Below are 17973 nucleotides of genomic sequence, written 5' to 3'. Positions count from 1 at the left end.
CTACTTGTGATCTCTGTCAAATAAATAAATAAAATCTTTAAAAGAAAAAAGAAAAGAAAAATACTGACCATGTTGGCAAGGATGTGAAAGAGCTGAAGTTCTCAAATGCTGCTGGTGGGAATTCAGAATGACATCGCCACTCTGGAAACCAGTTTGACAGTTTCTTCAAAATATGTTTCCTAAACATATATTTAGCGATAAATAAAAGTGACCTATAGAGCTTCAGAAAGACAGTAGAAAATCTCAAATGCCGGTTATTCAGTAGAAGAAGCCAGAAAAAAAAGCTGTATAGTATGTGATTCCAACTACATAACATTCTGTAAAAGCCAAAACTAGAGAGAGAAATAAGGGACCAGTGGTTGCCAGGGGTTTGCGGGAGGAGGGGAGAGATGAATAGGACATTTTTAGGGCAGTAAAAGTTCTGTATATTATAATGGTAGATACATGACATTACGCACTTGTCAAAACCCATAGAATGTACAACATTAAGAGTAAATCCTAACATAAACCATTACCTCTCTCTCGCTGCCTGCCTCTTTCCAATGAAGAAATAAAATCTTTTTAAAAATGGTCTTTAAAAAAGGAAACAGTTAAACATAAACCTGCCATATAGGACCCATTATTCCTCTCCTAGGCATTTACCCAAGAGAGATAAAAGCTTAGGTCCACACCAAGACTAGTGTGTGAATAGTCATAGATTTTTCTTCCTTTTGGTGGTCAAAAGATCATGGAGTCTTCTCCTTTGTTTGTTTGTTTTTTCTTTACTAATATTTTCTTTTTTTTTTTTTAAGATTTTATTTATTTATTTGACAGAGAGAGAGATCACAAGTAGGCAGAGAGGCAGGCAGAGAGAGAAGGGGAAGCAGGCTCCCTGCTGAGCACAGAGCCCAATGCAGGGCTTGATCCCAGGACCCTGAGATCATGACCCCAGCTGAAGGCAGAGGCTTTAACCCACTGAGCCACCAGGCGCCCCCAGTCTTCTCCTTTGTAGCCGGGCATCCCACCGCACCACTGCTGACATCATCCATGGTCATGACGTTGGCAGCCGTCAACCCCGCTGCCCACAGACTGGGCAAGCCCTACGATTTCTGTAATGGCTCCCAAGCATTCTAGTTAAAGATCGGTGTGGTATCTGTCCGGCAATGTTAATGGATAGATAGTGTCCGAAAGAGATGTTTCCACTGGGTTTAATTCTTTTCTGCTCTGTCTTTTGGTGGTTCCTTGAGGGTTTTGATGATCAGGGCAGAGGCAAAAAGTACTACCCCAACCAATGAACAAAGGAATATCATAGCCTGAGTTACATGTGACTCACTAAATTAAATAAAACTTATTGTACACACACATACACACACAAAAGAAAGAAGGTGCCACCCCCATTTGGTCCTGTCTGTGTCCTCAGTCCTTGTAATCACCTGTTGCTTTTGGCAATGTCATCTCCAGTCTTCTGGGGGGACAGACCCCAAGGGCCAATCTTGGGGGCCAGCACCAATGTGGCCCCGACCTCTCCGCCAGTGCATCTCAGGTGTACAATTCTGATTGCCTTGGGGTCAAACCTAAACAGCAGGGTGGAGGCAGCTAGTGCCAGATGAAGCCAGATTTGGGACGAACCAGGAAGTTGCACCGGGCCCCCCTAAGAGCACAGAGCAGAAAGCTATTCACAGCAATTTTAGTCATAGCAGGCCAAACTAGAACCAATCAAATCTTCATCTGTGCATTGTGAATACATAAACTAAAGGTGGTATACATACACAGTAGAATACTACCCAGCTATAAAAAGGACCAGATGAATCTCGGAATAATTATAACAAGTGTAAGAAGCCAGACAAAAATATATATTATATACTTCCACTTCTATGAAAAGTCTAGAAAAAGGATGCCAATTTAGTGAAAGCAGATCAGTGGTTACTTGGGGGTAGGGAGAGGGCGCCAGCAGGTGGGAAATTGTGGGGAGGATTACAAAGGGGCTGGAGGAAACTTTTGAGGGATGGATCATGTTCATTACTCCATTATGGTAACGGTTTCAGGGGTGAATACCTGTCAAAACAAAATGTATATTTTAAATGTGTGTGGTTTATTGTCTGCCAGCCAGACCTCAACAAACCTATTGAAAACACCAATAGGATTTGGAGTGCCTGGATGGCTCAGTTGGTAGATCACGTGACTCCGGAGCTCAGGGTTGTAAGGTCAAGCCCTATGTGAATATAGGACTACTTTCTTAAAAAAGTCTTTTTTTTAAAATCAGTCTTTTTTTTTCTTTTTTTAAAGATTTAATTTACTTATTTGACAGAGAGAGACTGCGAGAGCAGGAACACAAGCAGGGGGAGTGGGAGAGGGAGAAGCAGGCTTCCTGCCAAGCAGGGAGTCCAATGTGGGGCTCGATCCCAGGACCCTGGGATAATGACCTGAGCCAAAGGCAGACACTTAACCAACTGAACCACCCAGTGCCCCTAGAAAATCAGTCTTAAAAAAAAAAAAAAGAAAAGCAAACAAACAAACACGAATAGGACTTAGGGTTAGACATGGCTCTTGGAACACAGTAGGGAATCAAAGACAACTCCAAACCCTTGACCTGGCTTGACCACCTGAGTAAATAAAAGGATGGCTCATCAAGCTGGGGACAACAGTACAAGACTTTGGGGGAACACCTCCTCCAAGCAGACAAGCCCAAAGTGGGAACAGCTCTCAGAAGAAAGGTACAAATTTGGAAGTCATTAGCCATTAGTGCCACCTGAAAGAAGAGGTCAGGGGACAGACACTCTATTCTGGATACCAAGATACTTCATAAAGATGTCAGTTTTCGGGCGCCTGGGTGGCTCAGTGGGTTAAGCCGCTGCCTTCGGCTCAGGTCATGATCTCAGAGTCCTGGGATCGAGTCCCACATCGGGCTCTCTGCTCAGCAGGGAGCCTGCTTCCCTCTCTCTCTCTCTCTCTCTCTGCCTGCCTCTCCATCTACTTGTGATTTCTCTCTGTCAAATAAATAAATTTAAAAAAAAAAGAAAGAAATTGTGATTTAAAAAAAAAAAACAAAAAAACAAAAACAAAAAAAAAGATGTCAGTTTTCCATAAAGCAATCTATATAGGGGCGCCTGGGTGGCTCAGTGGGTTGAGCCACTGCCTTCGGCTCGGGTCATGGTCTCAGGGTCCTGGGATCGAGTCCCGCATCGGGCTCTCTGCTCGGCGGGGGGCCTGCTTCCCTTCCTCTCTCTCTGCCTGCCTCTCTGCCTACTTGTGATCTCTGTCTGTCAAATAAATAAATAAAGTCTTTTTTAAAAAAAAAAAAAGAAAGAAAAATCTAGAATTAGATCTAAATTCACATGGGAATTTAGTTTTTAATAAAAGTAGCATTTCAAGTCTGTTGAGAAAAGATGAGTTTAAATGAAAGGCAATAGGAAAATGGGAAGGAATTTTGCATATGATAAATTCCAGATGAACTCAAGATCTGGATGTAAAAAAACGAAAATAAAAATGTAGCCAAGGGGTGCTTTGGTGACTCAGTGGGTTAAAGCCTCTGCCTTCAGCTCAGGTCATGATCTCAGGGTCCTGGGATGGAGCCCCTCATGCGGCTTTCTGCTCAGCAGGGAGCCTGCATCCTCTTCTCTCTCTCTCTCTCTCTGCCTGCCTCTCCCCCAACTTGAAATCTCTGTCAAATAAATAAATAAAATATTTTTTATATGTAGCCAAGAGCTAAGGAAAAAGATTCTTTAGTCATCTCAGTGTGAAAAAGTTCTTTTTAACTATGATATGAAATCCAGAAGCCACAAAAAAAAAACCACCTTATTTTACTGCATTAAAAAACCTACCCAGCAAAGTCAGCAAGAAACTTACAACTGACTTCTTGAAGAGCTGTTTTTCCTGCAAACCCTTGTACGTCAATCAGAAACAAAAAAAATGGGAGAAATGGACAAAGAATAGGGTTGTTCACAGAGAAGACAAACAGCTCTTAATTGTATGAACTTTAACTCACTAAGGAGAAATGCAAATTAGAACTTCACCAAGAGACCATTTTTCACTTAACAGTTTGGCAAAGATAAAAAAAATCTGGTATGTCAGGGCGCCTGGGTGAATCAGTCGGTGAAGCAGTTGCCTTTGGCTCAGGTCATAATGTCAGGGTCCTGGGATCGAGCCCCACATCAGGCAGAGAGCCTGTTTCTCCCTCTCTCTCTGCCTGCTGCTCTGCCTCCTTGTACTCTATCTCCGTGTCAAATAAATAACCCCCCCCAAAAAAAATCTGGTATGTCACTGATGGGTGAATGTTCTGGAAAACAGCCTTTATATGTACTGCTAGAGGTGGCGATCGGTATGTGCACGGCCTCTATAAAGGGACATTTGGCAAAAATTGTAAAAATGACTATTTTGACATGGCCTTGGGGCAATTCTTCAAGGAATTCCTACTACAGGTATCTTTTCATATTTGAATAATGATGTCCTTACAAAGTCTTGGTGACTCTCTGTAGGACGACTTGGAATAGCAGAATTCTGGAAGCAACTTAAATGTCAATGGATAAGGAACAAACTACATTTTGGTATGGCTATGAAGAGGAATACTATACAGCCATCAAAAGGAATGTATGGATAAGGAACCATCTTCAAACCTGGGGTACCCACAACCCCCTCCTCAGGTTTGATCATTTGGTATTAGACTCACAGAACTCAGGAAAGTACTTTACTTAGGAGTTTTATTTTAAAAGACACAACTCTGAAGCAGCCAAATAAAAGATGTGCCTAGGACAAGGAATGGCAGGGAAGGACACAGAACTTCTGTGCCCTCTCTCGGCAGCCCACCAACCCAGCACCTCTGTGTCCACCCATCCAGAACTGCTCCGATTTCCTGACCCCCTCTCCTCCCTGCAGGAGGTGGGGAAGCTGAAAATTCCTGCTCCTGATTGGTTTTTCTGGGGTAAGGAGGGGTCCCACATGGAGTCACTTCATTAGCATGAACTCAGGTGTGGTTCAAAGGGGCTCATGGTGAGAACCAAATTCACTCCTGTGACTTAGAACATTGTAAGGATTTTAGTAACTCCGGGCCAGGAACCAGGGACGGGGGACAAGGACCAAATCCATACATTTTTTTTTTTTTTTTCATACTACATTTGGTTAGGTCTGCTTATACTCTTTCTCTGGAAGGGGAACCAGGGATACGAGGTAACTCTTAGTTCAAAATTTAAAGTCTAGGGCGCCTGGGTGGCTCAGTGGGTTAAGCCTCTGCCTTCAGCTCAGGTCATGATCTCAGCGTCCTGGGATCGAGTCCTGTATCGGGCTCTCTGCTCATCGGAGAGCCCGCTTCCCCCCCTCTCTCTGCCTGCCTCTCTGACTACTTGTGATTTCTCTCTGTGTGTGTCAAATAAATAAATAAAATCCTTAAAAAATGTAAAATGTACACGTGAATATATTACCTCTCTGAAAAACAAATGAAAAGGACTTTGTAGCCCATGTCTTAGCTTTTAATGCCTGCAATCCCCCAGCTTTCTCATTTCCATGCTTCCTGGGAGCCACTCGGTGTGCAGGGAAATGGTGTGCAGATCCCCTTGTCTGACGCTGGTGGATTTCACCAGCTTCAGACCAGCAGCTCCCCCAAACACACCCTCCCCTCCAGACTTTCCCTAGGTAGCCATTCACTCTACTGGTGACACCCAGGGCTTGCCTCTGAGCTCTGTTCTTGAGACACTTCTAAACACTTCTAGGATTACTGTGCTCAAACCTCACAACAGGGACACCTGGATGGCCCAGTCGCTTAAACATCTGCCTTCAGCTCAGGTCATGATCCCAGGGTCCTGGGATCAAACTCCACATGGGACTCCTCGCTTGCTCGGTGGGAAGCCTGCTTCTTCCTCTACCCTCTGCCTACCACTCGGCTGACTTGTGCTCTCTCTCTCTCTGACAAATAAAATCTTTAAAAAAAGAATACCTCTTGGGCGCCTGGGTGGCTCAGTGGTTAAGCCGCTGCCTTCGGCTCAGGTCATGATCTCAGGGTCCTGGGATCGAGTCCCGCATCGGGCTCTCTGCTCAGCAGGGAGCCTGCTTCCTCCTCTCTCTCTCTCTCTCTGCCTGCCTCTCTGCCTACTTGTGATTTCTCTCTGTCAAATAAATAAATAAAATCTTTAAAAAAAAAAAAAAAAGAATACCTCTTGTCATTCAACCTCACAGACAACATGCACAGGTGATATTATAGAAGGGAAAGTGAGGTTGGGTGACTGGTCGTCACTGGAAAGGGGAATTGTTATCAGAGCCTCTACTCGTGAGTCTCCATCACTGGCGCTTAAAGTTGGCAGACCCCCTTCTCTTCCCATTCCCTCCCCAGCCCTGCCCTGGGTCAAGGAGCCAGGCCAGGGCCTAAGCACAGTCGGTGTCCTATGGACACGAGTTTATTAGAGGGGCCAGGGTCAGAGTGGGTACATCTGGGAGGAGGTGACAGGGGGCCTGGGCAGCTCAGCCAGCCTGACGTCAATAGGACAGAAGGCTGGGGTGGGGGGCCCACAGCTAGTGGACCTTGGGTCAGCGGGCGAGCAGGTGGGCTACTCTTCACCCAGCGAGTGTCAGCACCCAGGGCACGGTGGAGGCTTCGGGAGGACTGCGGAGAAAGGACGAAGAGGCTCATCAGAGAAGAAACTTACCACATGCACACAGCTAGGAGGTGGCAGGGCTGGGCCAGGGGCCCAAGCCTGCTGGACCCCAGGTCCTGGGTCCCTTCTTCCCATTTTATCAGGCCCCGCACCTGCCTCCTAGGCTCCCAAGGCCAGCCCCAGCTGCTGTCCCCAACTCACTGTGGAGAGTGTAGGTGCCCGGCTCCAGCTGCAGTTGGGGGGGCGGGATGATGAGGAAGCCGCCCACCAAGGGGTCTTCAGCCACTGAGAGGCAAGCTTCGAGGGGAGCGCAATGCCACTCAGGGTTTGGGGAAGGGCACTTGGATAAGACAGGCACCGGGTGGGGCTGGTGGCAGCACTGGCTGTGGGAAGGGGGCTGGCCGTGGAGGGAACAGGGAGGTGGCGAGGGGCTGGGCGGCCCAGGAAGGAGGACCTGGGCCTTTGGACCCCTCTGAGCCCCACCGTGCTGGGGGTGCCGCTCTCGAGTCCAGGCCCAGTGGGACGGCTCCTTGGCCATGACCTGCCGTGAGTAGAGTCCGTAGTAAATAGGGGGTGGGAGGTCCAGCCTTGTGCCCCCCACCCCAGAACGATGGCGGGGCCTCACCTCCTCACAGCACTCGCGGCTCACCATGGCCCGGAAGCCCATCCGGGCCCACAGCTTATCCCTCTGATGCAGGAAATCCGCCACCCGGAGATGCCAGTCTTTTCCCAGGGCCCACAGAAAAATCACGCATTTGGGGTCCTCCACATCCTCCTCCATGTCATTAGCGAGAAACCTGGCAGGCAGCGAGCAGAGGCCATAAGCCTGTGGGTCCCCCCCCCCCCCCCCACCCGCATCCCACAACCCCCATCCAGCGTCTCCACCGCCCGCCCTGGCCACTCACAGAGCCAGGAACAGGTTGCTGTGGGTGTACTCGTGGAGCTTCAGGTTGGCGCGCCGGAAGTAGACCAGCACCATGGCCAGAAGATACTGCAGACCCAGAAAGGGGGAGAGGTTACAGGGAGGAACAGGGGAGGGGGGGCTCTACTCCCACGGTGTCACCTCACCTTATCTGAAATCTGGAAACAGGGATCTTTGGAAAGGAATTCCTGGAGGAAGCTGTGCTCTGCGGTAGAGAAGAGAGATGGCGGACTGGGGTTACCATCGGCCCCCATAAGACAAGAGCGGCTTCAGGGTTCCAAAGCCCAAGCCTCGGCTGAACCCACATCCTGCCAGGACCCCTCCCTTCCCCTTGCCACACTGGGGTCACCTGCAAAGGGAAGGGACAGAGATTTCAGAGGCAAGCGTGGGCAAGGGAGATCCTACCTCTCATCCTAATGTCAGTGCCAGGCCCCACAGCCCCTTCCATGCCGGCCCCCAAGTGAACTCACCCAGCAGGTTGAGAAAGGCCTGGAGCTCCTGGTGCGGGCGCTGATGGACAGACCCACTCCCCCCACCTGGATGGCTCCAGCCCCCCAGCTTCACCTGGGTGGCAACCTCGGGCAAAGTGGCCAAGTCTTGAGTGTCGCTCATCTCAAAGCGGGTGGGAGCAGGTGCGGCGGGGCAGGACGGCCTGCAGAGAAAGCAGCCTCCGGATTTAGCACCTACCCTCCTCGCCCCCCACAAATCCAGGGGTTTGGTGAGGCTGGCCTGACAGAGGACCTCCAGGAGGTGGGGAGATGGGCATGGAGACTTGGAATGGGGGGCGGGGCGGTGCCAGGAGCAGACAGAAACTGGCCTCCGTGTGGGGTGAGGAGGCCCGAAAAGAAGCAGAGTCCCTGGAGCCCGCAGCAGCAGCAGCACCCCCCACCCCACTCCATCCCGGCACCCCAGGCCGGGCCAGGGAGGAAGCCGAGCAGCAACAGGGCCCCGTGGAGGGCTTCCTAAGTGCCTGGAGCTGTGCTAAATTCTTTAAGAGCATTATCTCTCTTCCTCCGGGTAGGTGGGTCTAGGTCAATACCCATCGCGCAAACATGGAAGTGAAGAGCGGAAGTCTCATGGCCACTTAAATACGCTGCCTGCCTGACCCTCAAAGCCCAGGAGTTTAATTGCTCCTCTGGCCCCCCAACTCTCCCCTCACCAAAGCAGCATACTTGGAAGGACCACCAACCCACTTCTTCACGGAGAGGAAAGTGAGGCCCAGAGTGGGGAATGTGATTAGACCAATAATTGCATTTAGAGTCATGTGAAGTGGGGTCACCTCAAAATTTTCACGCTACGGGGAGAGGCACCAACTCCGGGGCTCAGAAGTTGCCGCGCACCACCCTGTGGCCAACCTGGGGACCTCCACCTAGGCTCCTACAAGCCAAGCCGCCCACCCTTCTCCAAACAGCCTTACCTGAGCTAGGGGATTACCTACAGCATGACTCCAGCCCCCCAGCCGGGATTTATATACTCCTGGCGCTGCTCCGCCCCCGAAGCCCTCCACCAATCAGACCCCTTCCTGGGGATGGGGTGGGGCTTTGGGCCATCACCACCCACTTCTGCCTGGAGTGAACACGGTCTCCACGTTAGCCTCCCAGCTGCGGCCTCCCAAGGTAAGAGCTTCTCCAAGGGTTCATCACCTGCAAGAGGGGTAAAGGCAGGACGGCGGGACCCCAGGACCGGAGTGGCGACACGGCCCCCTCCCCACCTCTTCATAAAGGTGGAGCCAAGGGGCGGGCTGGAAACGGGGCCGGGGCACCATTCACTGATTGTGCCTTGGTGGGGCTGGGTTGCTGGCCGGGGCTGTGTTTGTTTCAGATCCAGGAACCTCAAAACCTAGGAGCCAGAGAGGAGAGTGTCTTGGCATGAGAATTCCCAGAGTCCACATCCCCCTTCCAAGATCCTTGAGCGGCAGGGGGAGCCTTGTCAGTGGCTCCGAGGTAGGACGAGAGGCCTTTGCCAAAGACCAACAAGCCCCTCCCACCCAACCCCACCCCACCCCCAGTCCGGTGCACACCTTAAGCCTTTCCGCCTTCACTGGGTCATTTACTCTCTCTACAATCCCAGGCGACAGTCAGCACCTTTATTACTTTCTACATTTGACAAGTGACACTTTTTTCCCCCATTTTTTTTTATTGTGGTCAAATACACATCATGTACAATTTAGTATCTTAGCCGTTTTTGAGTAGATTTAAGTACATTCGTACTGTTTTGCAAACATGACCATCATCTATCTCCAGAATGCTTCATCTTGCAAAAGTGGGTGTCTACACCTATCAAACAATCACCCCCCCCTTCCCCTCCCCCAGTGCAGGGTAACCACCATGCTGCTTTCTGTGTCTATGAATTCAGCTACTCTAGGGGCCTCCTACAAGGAGAATCAGGCAGGAGTTGTCTTTTTGTGACCGGCTTATTTCGCTTAGCATGTCTTCAGGGTTCATCCGCACCCTGGCATATGTCAGAATTTCCTTCCTTTTTAAGGCTGAGTAATATTCCGCTCCGCGGATAGACCGCAGTTTGCTTATCCGTTCATTCACCGATGGGCAGGCACATAGGCTGTTTCCCCCATCCTGGCTCTGGTGAATAAGGCAGCCATGAGCGTAAGTGTACGAATATCTCGAGACCTGGCTGTTCATTCTTTGAGGTGCACACTGAGAAGGGTCAGGTGGTAATTCTATATTTAATTCTTTGAGGAAGCATCAAGCTGTTTTCCACAGCTAGGGCACCATTTTGCAGTCGCGCAAACGGAGGCCGAGGGTTCTAACTTCGCATTGTGGCCAACATTGCTATTTTCTGTTTTGTTGATGGTAGCCACCCTAATGAGTGAGAGGTGCTAACGGATGACTTTTAAAATACGTATTTACGGTCACCTGGGTGGCTCAGTCGGTTGAGCATGTGCCTTCTGCTCAGGTCATGATCTCGGGGTCCTGGGACTGAGTCCCCACATCTGGCTCCCTGCTCCGTGGGGAGCCTGCTTCTCCCTCTGACTCTCCCTCTCCAATCTCTCTTGCTCTCATTCTCTCTCAAATAAATTAATCTTTAAATAAAATAAAATATGTATTCAATAAAAATGGAGGCCAGAAAGAAGTTGAATCATTCATGCTCCAAATCCCACCAGAGGTGACAACAGAAGTGGGCTCAAGTCACATGACCAACACGTCTGCCACTGCGAGGTTGTTTTTGTGGTTCTCACTGACATTTTTCAGATGCGAAACTGAGGCTCATTGGGGCCAACGTTTGAGTGAAGGAGGGAAGGAATGTGGCAGGGCCCGGTGTGGAGGTCAGGCCTGCGGACCTCAGTTGCCACAGTGCCACGGTTCACTGTTGGACACTCAGCAGCTGTCTCGGCTTTGCTCCCAGTCTCGGGCTTTGACCCTGGCTGCCAAGTGTGACTTTTCATTCCTAGGGACTCTCCCTCCTGTTCTGCGTTCCTTCGTCTCTGTCAGTTTCTGAATCCATTAATCTCTTGATCTTTATGTCTCTCAATCTCTCTGCATTTCTGGGTATCTGGGTATATTGGGGTCTCTTGGTGTCTCCGTGTCTTGGGGTTTCTTGTGGTGTCTCTGGATCTCTGGGTCTCTCTCAGTGTCTGGGTCTCTATATGCATCTCTGGATCTCTTGGTCACTCTGGATCTCTGGACATCTCTCAGTTTCTGCATGCCTTAGAATCTTTGGGTTTCTGAGTCTCTGTGAGTATCTCTGAATCTCTCCTTTCTTTGTGTCTCTGGTCTGAGTCCTCTCCTTGGGGCCACCTCCCACACTCCCTGAGGCTGCTGAGCCTCTCTCTGACTACAGGGTCCCATCAGGCCGCCCTGCTTGTGTGTGTGTGTGGGGAGGGGTGCCATGTCTGTGTTTCCCCTTGTGTATTTGATGTTGGCCTCCCCAGAAAGGAAACTGTGACCCCCACGGTCTCCATACCAAGTCCCCTAAACATGTCACTAAAGAGCCTATAACTGAATCAGTTCCCATGTTCGTCACGACCACCCACGATGTTGATATGGTTAGTGACCTCGTTTTACAAATCAGAAGGATGACAACTAAACCCCAGAGTTTGGATGGTCCCTGGGAGGTTATGCAACTCAGCTAGTGAGGGGAGGGCCACATTTCAACCTGGCGGTCTGGCCTAAGCCACGGAGCCTGGCTGTCTGGTCTAGCGCTGTTTCCAGACAGAGCCTGACACAGAGAAGGTGTTCAGAACAAACGAGCGAATGAATGAATAACGAGTCCCCCAGACCAGCTGTGTTTTCAGCCCCCCACCCTCAGCAGGTGGGTACAAAGAAGCCTCAGGTGGGTTTCCGGCCCAATCCCTTCAGTGCCAGCCTTGGGTTCCACGCTCCACACTGGAGAGAACGTTTTCGTTTTTCATTTTGAAAGAATTCTCGACTCACATAGATATTGCCTGAAAAGTATGGAGGGATGCTTGGATGGCTCAGTCGGTTAAGCGTCCAACTCTTGATTTCGGCTCGGGTGGTAATCTCAGGGTCATAAGATCGAGCCCCACACAGGGCTCTGCACTGAACGTGATGCCTGCTTACGATTCTCTCTTCCTCTCTCTCTGCCCCTCCCCCACTCCCATGCCTCTTAAAAAAAAAGGAAAAGTATGGAAAAGTTTGTGGCCTCTTTGCCCAGCTTCCCCCAATGCTAACATCTTACAAACCAGAAAACACTGAGAACCAGGAAATTGACATTGGTATAACAAAACTGCACCTCATCCAGATTTCATCAGTTTTGACAAGCACTCATTTATTTATTTGCATGGTGTCTGGTTCTATAAATGTTATCACACGCTTGGACTGGTGTATCTGCAACCCCAAGCAGGATACAAACAATTCCATCACCCAGAGGAGCTCCCTTACCAGTCCTTCAGAGGCACACCCTCCGCCCCACCCGCCTCCAGCAACCATTCCTGTGTCACCACCGTAAGAACATTACACAATTAGAATCATACTGGATGTGACCTTGGAGGCTGGCTTTTTCACTCTGCGTTTCATCTGCCCAGGTTGCTGCATGTATCAAAGGTTCGTTCCTTTTTATGACCATGTTTTGTTTTTTAAAAGATTTTATGGGGGCACCTGGGTGGCTCAGTGGGTTAAAGCCTCTGCCTTCGGCTCAGGTCATGATCCCAGGGTCCTGGGATCGAGCCCCGTATCGGGCTCTCTGCTCCGCAGGGAGCCTGCTTCCTCCTCTCTCTGTGCCTGCTTCTCTGCCTACTTGTGACCTCTGTATGTCAAATAAATAAATAAAATCTTAAAAAAAAAGATTTTATGTATTTGTTTGTTTGTCAGAGAGAGAGAGAGAACACAAACAGGAAAGCTGCAGGCAGAGGTAGAAGAAGAAGCAGGCTCCCTGCCGACAAGGAGCCTGATTCAGGACTTGATCTTAGGACCCTGGAATCACTTCTTGAGCCGAAGGCAGGCGCTTAACTGACTGAGCCACTCAGGCATCCCATGACCATGTATTTTTATTACCAACTAGTATTCCACAGTTCGGAATGGGTTGTCACCAGTATGGGCTATTACAGTTAAAGCTGCTATGAATGTTTGTATACGGTCTTTACATGGCCATACGTTTTTATTTCTCTAAGATAAACACCTAGGGGGAGTCATATTGTAAATGTATGTTTAACTTTATAAGGGACTGTGAAACTTTTTCAGAGACAATTTTCGTATTGTCAGTATTCTTTATTTTAGTCCTATGGTTTGTTTTTCTTTCTTTTCACTCCCTCCTAGGCATTTCTACCTGTAAAGGAATATGTAACTTCTCTTTTTTAATTATTATTTTTGTTTTATGTGTTATTTTATTATTTTATTTTATTATCTTTTATTATTCTGACATCCTCTACATATAAACTTTCAATAACTGGATTTCTAAGCAACAAATTCTAATTAAATAATTTTGGGGGCGCCGGGGTGGCTCAGTGGGTTAAGCCTCTGCTTTCAGCTCAGGTCATGATCTCAGGGTCCTGGGATTGAGCCCACATCGGGCTCTCTGCTCAGCGGGGAGCCTGCTTCCTCCTCTCTCTGCCTACTTGTAATCTCTCTTTCTCCGTCAAATAAATAAATAAAATCTTTAAAGAAAAAATCTTTAAAAGAATAATAATCTTTACTGAAATTCTTTGTATAATGTGTCACGCATTTCTGTGTCTAACCATACTTACTTATGTGGTTTCCTTAGTCGTGTGGGTTTCATTTGCACTTCCCTAACGGCTGATGATACTGAACATCTTGTGCTTATTTTCAATTGTGGAGTGTATCGTAGCCCTCTTCCCCACCAAGAGATGTTAGCCCTCCCTCCTCCATTTCCTGTGAATGTGATGTGCTTTGGAAACAGGGTCTCTGCAGATGTAATCAGGTAAAGATGAGATCAGACTTGATAAGGGTAAGTCCTAGTCTAGTATGACTGGTGTCCTTAGAAGGGAAGAGCCACTGAGACAGACACAGAGAGGAGAACACCAGGTGAAGACAGATGCATGGGGAGGAGGGGAAAGGGGGCCCTGGATGGCTCAGTTGGTGGAACATCTGACTCCTGGTTTTGGTTCAGGTCATGATCTCATCAAGGTCATGATCTCATCAAGGTCACAGAGATTGAGCCCTGCGAGGGCTCCAGGCTCAGCGGGGAGTCTGATGGAGATTCTCTCTCTCCCTCTGCCCCTTGTCCTTGTCCGGCGCTCACGCCCTCTCTCTCTCTCTCTCTCTGTCTCAGATAAAATCCCCAGACCGAAGACAGCCATGTAACAGCAGAGGCAGACGCTGGAACGTTGTGACTGCCATCCAGGGAACACCACAGTGTGCTTGCACCCACCAGAGAGACAGCATGGAGCCACTAACACCTTGATTTTGGGCTTCTGGCCTCCAACGCGGAGATAGTAGCTTTTTCCCAAAGCCCTCCCGCTCATGGTGCTTTGCTATGTGGCAGCCCTGGGACATGCGTACATTTTGCAACATAATAACAACAAAATTAGGGGTCGTTCCACAGTACATTTTTTATTGCCCTGCGTCAACCACATAGAAAAGTACACAGACCAGAGAACTGCATCTTCTCTGGTCAAGTGTTTCTTGAGATCTGTTGCCTGTTTGTTAATTGGATGTCTGTTTTCTTATCGTCAAGTCTCGAGCATTCTTTACATATTCTCAGTGCAAGCTTTTGTCAGATAAGTGATTTGTAAATATTTTCTCCCGAACTAGAGCTTGTCATTTTGCCTCTTACTGTTGTCTTTCAGGGAGCACAACTGTCATTTTTGATGATGTTCCGTGATCGACTGTTGTTAATAAACTGTGGGATTTCAAAGGTAGGGGTTCTCCCATTTGAGGGCCTCAAGGAGCCCAAGAGAGAGACAAAAATAAGAGAGGAGAGGGTGCCTGGGTGGCTCAGTGGGTTAAGCTGCTGCCTTCGGCTCAGGTTGTGATCTCAGGGTCCTGGGATCGAGTCCCGCATCGGGCTCTCTGCTCAGCAGGGAGACTGCTTCCCTTCCTCTCTCTCTCTGCCTGCCTCTCTGCCTACTTGTGATCTCTCTCTCTCTCTGTCAAATAAATAAATAAATAAATCTTTTTAAAAAAACTCCCATAATTTAAAAAAAAAAAAAAATATATATATATATATGAGAGGAGAGAGGGAGCCAAGGGTAGATCACTCTAGAAGAAAAAACCAGAGTCTCAGGGCTGGGGATGCCCAGTCTGGGTGTGTAGGAGGCCCAGGGGGCGGGAGCGGGGGCAGGAGCTGGGGTGAGGGGACTGGAGGATGGAGGAGCTGGAGATGAGCCCTGAGTGGGCATGTTCGGGGGGTCACCATGGAACACAATCGTGGAGGCAGAGGGCAGCCAAACTTCCAGGCCTGGTTCTGGAGGCCCTTCTCGGCCCATGCTCCTAGATTTGCTACCTGAATTGTCTTGTCTATTCCACTGGCTGTAGATCTTTCCAGAGGCCGCAGAGGCTCTTCCCAGCCCTGACACTCCCTCATGTCCACACTTATACCTCTCGCTGCCTCTCAGCCCTCTCTGCTGGTTTTCTCCAGGCACCTCACAATCTGCCCCCAGGAACCATTCCTTCCTCCTGTCCCCGACCACTTACCAGCAGTTGTTCAAAAGCAACATAGTAACAACAAAATTGGGGCCCTTCCTCAGTACATTTTTTTATTGCCCTGCCTCAACCACATAGAAAAGTACACAGAACAGAAATGAGTTCCGTGATGAATTTTCAGAACCCACCTGTGTAGCCGGGGGCCCCAGTCTCTATCCACCGCCCCCATCCCCCATGCTCCCCAAAGGCCAGTCAGTGTTCTGGACTCTAATCTCATCAGTTAGTTTTGCCTGTTTTTAACTTTACGTAAATAGAAGTACACAGTAGGTTTGCTCTGGGGTGAGATTTCGTCATGCTGCTGCTTCCTTCCCCTTGCTGGTGAGAATTTGGATTTTTTTTTTTTTTTTGACAGATAGAGATCACAAGCAGGCAGAGAGAGAGGAGGAAGCAGGCTCCACGCTGAGCACAGAGTCCGATGCGGGGCTCGATCCCAGAACGCTGGGATCGTGACTTGCACCAAAGGCAGAGGCTTTAACCCACTGAGGCACCCAGGCGCCACTTGGGTGAGAATTTAAAAGTATTTTTACTTTCTTTTTCATCCCTGACATCCAGTTCATCACTACATCTTATGGATTCTCTCTCAAAAATCGCTCCCTAGTTCATGCCCATCTACCCCCAGCTGCCTCCCCGGCCATCAACTCCTGCCTGATGACCCCCGTGGTCTGCTGAGTATTCTCTGCCTTCTTGTGCTCTTGGCCCTCCCTAGAGCTGCGGTGATCTTTGAAAAATAGTCCTTTCAGGGAGGTCGGTTAAGCGTCTGCCTTAGCTCTGGTCATGTTCTCAGGGTCCTGGGATCGAGTCCCGCATCATGCTCCCTGCTCAGCGGGGAGTTGGTAAAAACTTAAAAATTAAAATAAAAATAGTTGGGGCGCCTGAGTGGCTCAGTGGGTTAAAGCCTCTGCCTTCAGCTCAGGTCATGATCCCAGGGTCCTGGGATTGAGCCCCGCATCGGGCTCTCTGCTTAGCGGGGAGCCTGCTTCCTCCTCTCTCTCTCTGTCTGCCTCTCTGCCTACTTGTGATCTCTGTCTGTCAAATAAATAAATAAAATCTTCAAAAATAAATAAATAAAAATAAAAATAAAAATAGTCCTTTTAATAAAATACAACCTCCTTAACCATGGTACTTAGATATGATCACATCTTGTTTCCCTGTCACCTCCCAGTACATCAATGCCTTTAGATCAGGGACCTGGTCAGCTTTGTCTGTCCCCAAGCTTCCAGCCCTGACTCAGAGCCTACTGTGTAGCCCTCTGCTCACATTCCCCAGGATGAACTGATGGCTTACCAGGCCCTGCACCCTCTGGTCTTGCTCCTGACTGTGGCCCTGGCACCGCCCCTCCCCCACCTTCCAGTCAGACCAGCTTCTTTAGTTCTTCTCTGAACTCTGTCCCCCACTCCTTGCCCCAGGGCCTTTATGCATGCTAGTTCCTCCAAATAAGACAGGTGTCCTTTCTCTGGGACAATTCTACTCCCTTACCCCCTTTTATACTTACCGGGTGGCTTGCTTCAGTTGCTGGAATTTGAATAGAAATGGTTTATGCCGTATCTGAGCAGAAGCTGTCAGAGTCCCAAGATGGTTCTACCCTTCCTCTTTTCCAGCTGCACTGGACAGCCTCTCTAGCCTGGAGTCCGGAAGAAAGAAGCCATGGAACGGATCCCGAGCCAAGCTGTAAAGGGCATGGATTGTGAACAAGAGATAAACGTTTGTTTTTGAAAGCCACTGAGATTTGGGAATTGCTTATTGTCGTATCAGATCTCTATTTGCTGCTGTGACAAACTGCCAGCAATAGAACAAATTTACTATCTTTTATATGAATCTATTCTATTGCAGGTTCTGGAGGTTCCATGTGGACCTGGCCTGCATTCCTTGGTTCATGGCCTCACCCTCTGTCTTCACAGAGAGCAGCCCCATGTCTTCAAATCTCGAACTCGGACCCCACTTCCACTTTTAAGGACCCTGATGATGACATTGAGCTCACCTAGATAATCCACGATAATCTCTCCATCTCCAGATCCCAGACTTAATCGCCTCTCCAAAGTACCCTTCGCTCTGAGGTCAGATTCCCAGTTTCCAGGAACTGGGAGGCAGACATCTTTGAGAGGCCGCTATTCTACCCACTATATATATTACAGCATAATTTATGCACTGCTACCAAATTTCCTATTTATAAAATCGTATATTAGCACTGCGTGCTATCTATAAAAATACACATGAAACACAAGGATATGGGGGTACCTGGGTGGCTCAGTCGGTTGGGCGGCTGACTCTTGATTTCAGCTCAGGCTGTGATCTCAGGGTCATGAGATCGAGCCCCGTGTCAGGCTCCTTGCCAGGCATGGAGCCTGCTTGGGATTCTCTCTCTCTCCATCTGTCCTGCCCCACATTGCTCATGCTCTTTCAAAAGGAAAAAAAA

General features: G+C 48.9%; 1 protein-coding gene and 1 long non-coding RNA gene across 2 annotated transcripts; one reads left to right on the top strand and one right to left on the bottom strand.

The window, feature by feature from the left end:
- Positions 1–6269: 6269 nt before the first annotated feature.
- On the bottom strand, positions 6270–8247 carry SPDYC (speedy/RINGO cell cycle regulator family member C). The gene is made up of 4 exons (XM_045068854.1): positions 7466–8247; positions 7186–7357; positions 6762–7101; positions 6270–6568 (listed from the first exon to the last, which is right to left on the bottom strand). The coding sequence occupies exons 1-4, from the start codon at positions 7537–7539 to the stop codon at positions 6534–6536; spliced, it is 621 nt and encodes a 206-aa protein (XP_044924789.1). The 5' UTR covers positions 7540–8247; the 3' UTR covers positions 6270–6533.
- A 4153-nt stretch (positions 8248–12400) lies between these two features.
- Positions 12401–17279, top strand: LOC123387355. The gene is made up of 3 exons (XR_006601797.1): positions 12401–12503; positions 14188–14773; positions 17159–17279. It is a non-coding gene; the product is annotated as an uncharacterized LOC123387355 (long non-coding RNA).
- Positions 17280–17973: the final 694 nt, after the last annotated feature.

This window comes from Mustela putorius, unplaced genomic scaffold (assembly GCF_011764305.1).
Source record: "Mustela putorius furo isolate JIRA1106 unplaced genomic scaffold, ASM1176430v1.1 tig00000127_pilon_pilon_pilon, whole genome shotgun sequence".
In the NCBI taxonomy this organism is placed as follows: domain Eukaryota; kingdom Metazoa; phylum Chordata; class Mammalia; order Carnivora; family Mustelidae; genus Mustela; species Mustela putorius.
This window is presented reverse-complemented; position numbering and strand designations above follow the sequence as displayed.

Excerpts from the sequence above, each read along its gene's own strand:
- SPDYC (XM_045068854.1), bottom strand. The coding sequence starts at position 7,539 with ATGGTGCTGGTCTACTTCCGGCGCGCCAACCTGAAGCTCCACGAGTAC. Across the intron at positions 7,358-7,465 it reads AGCAACCTGTTCCTGGCTCT|GTTTCTCGCTAATGACATGG; the intron begins GTGAGTGGCCAG and ends GCTGCCTGCCAG. Across the intron at positions 6,569-6,761 it reads GGGCACCTACACTCTCCACA|TCCTCCCGAAGCCTCCACCG; the intron begins GTGAGTTGGGGA and ends CTTTCTCCGCAG.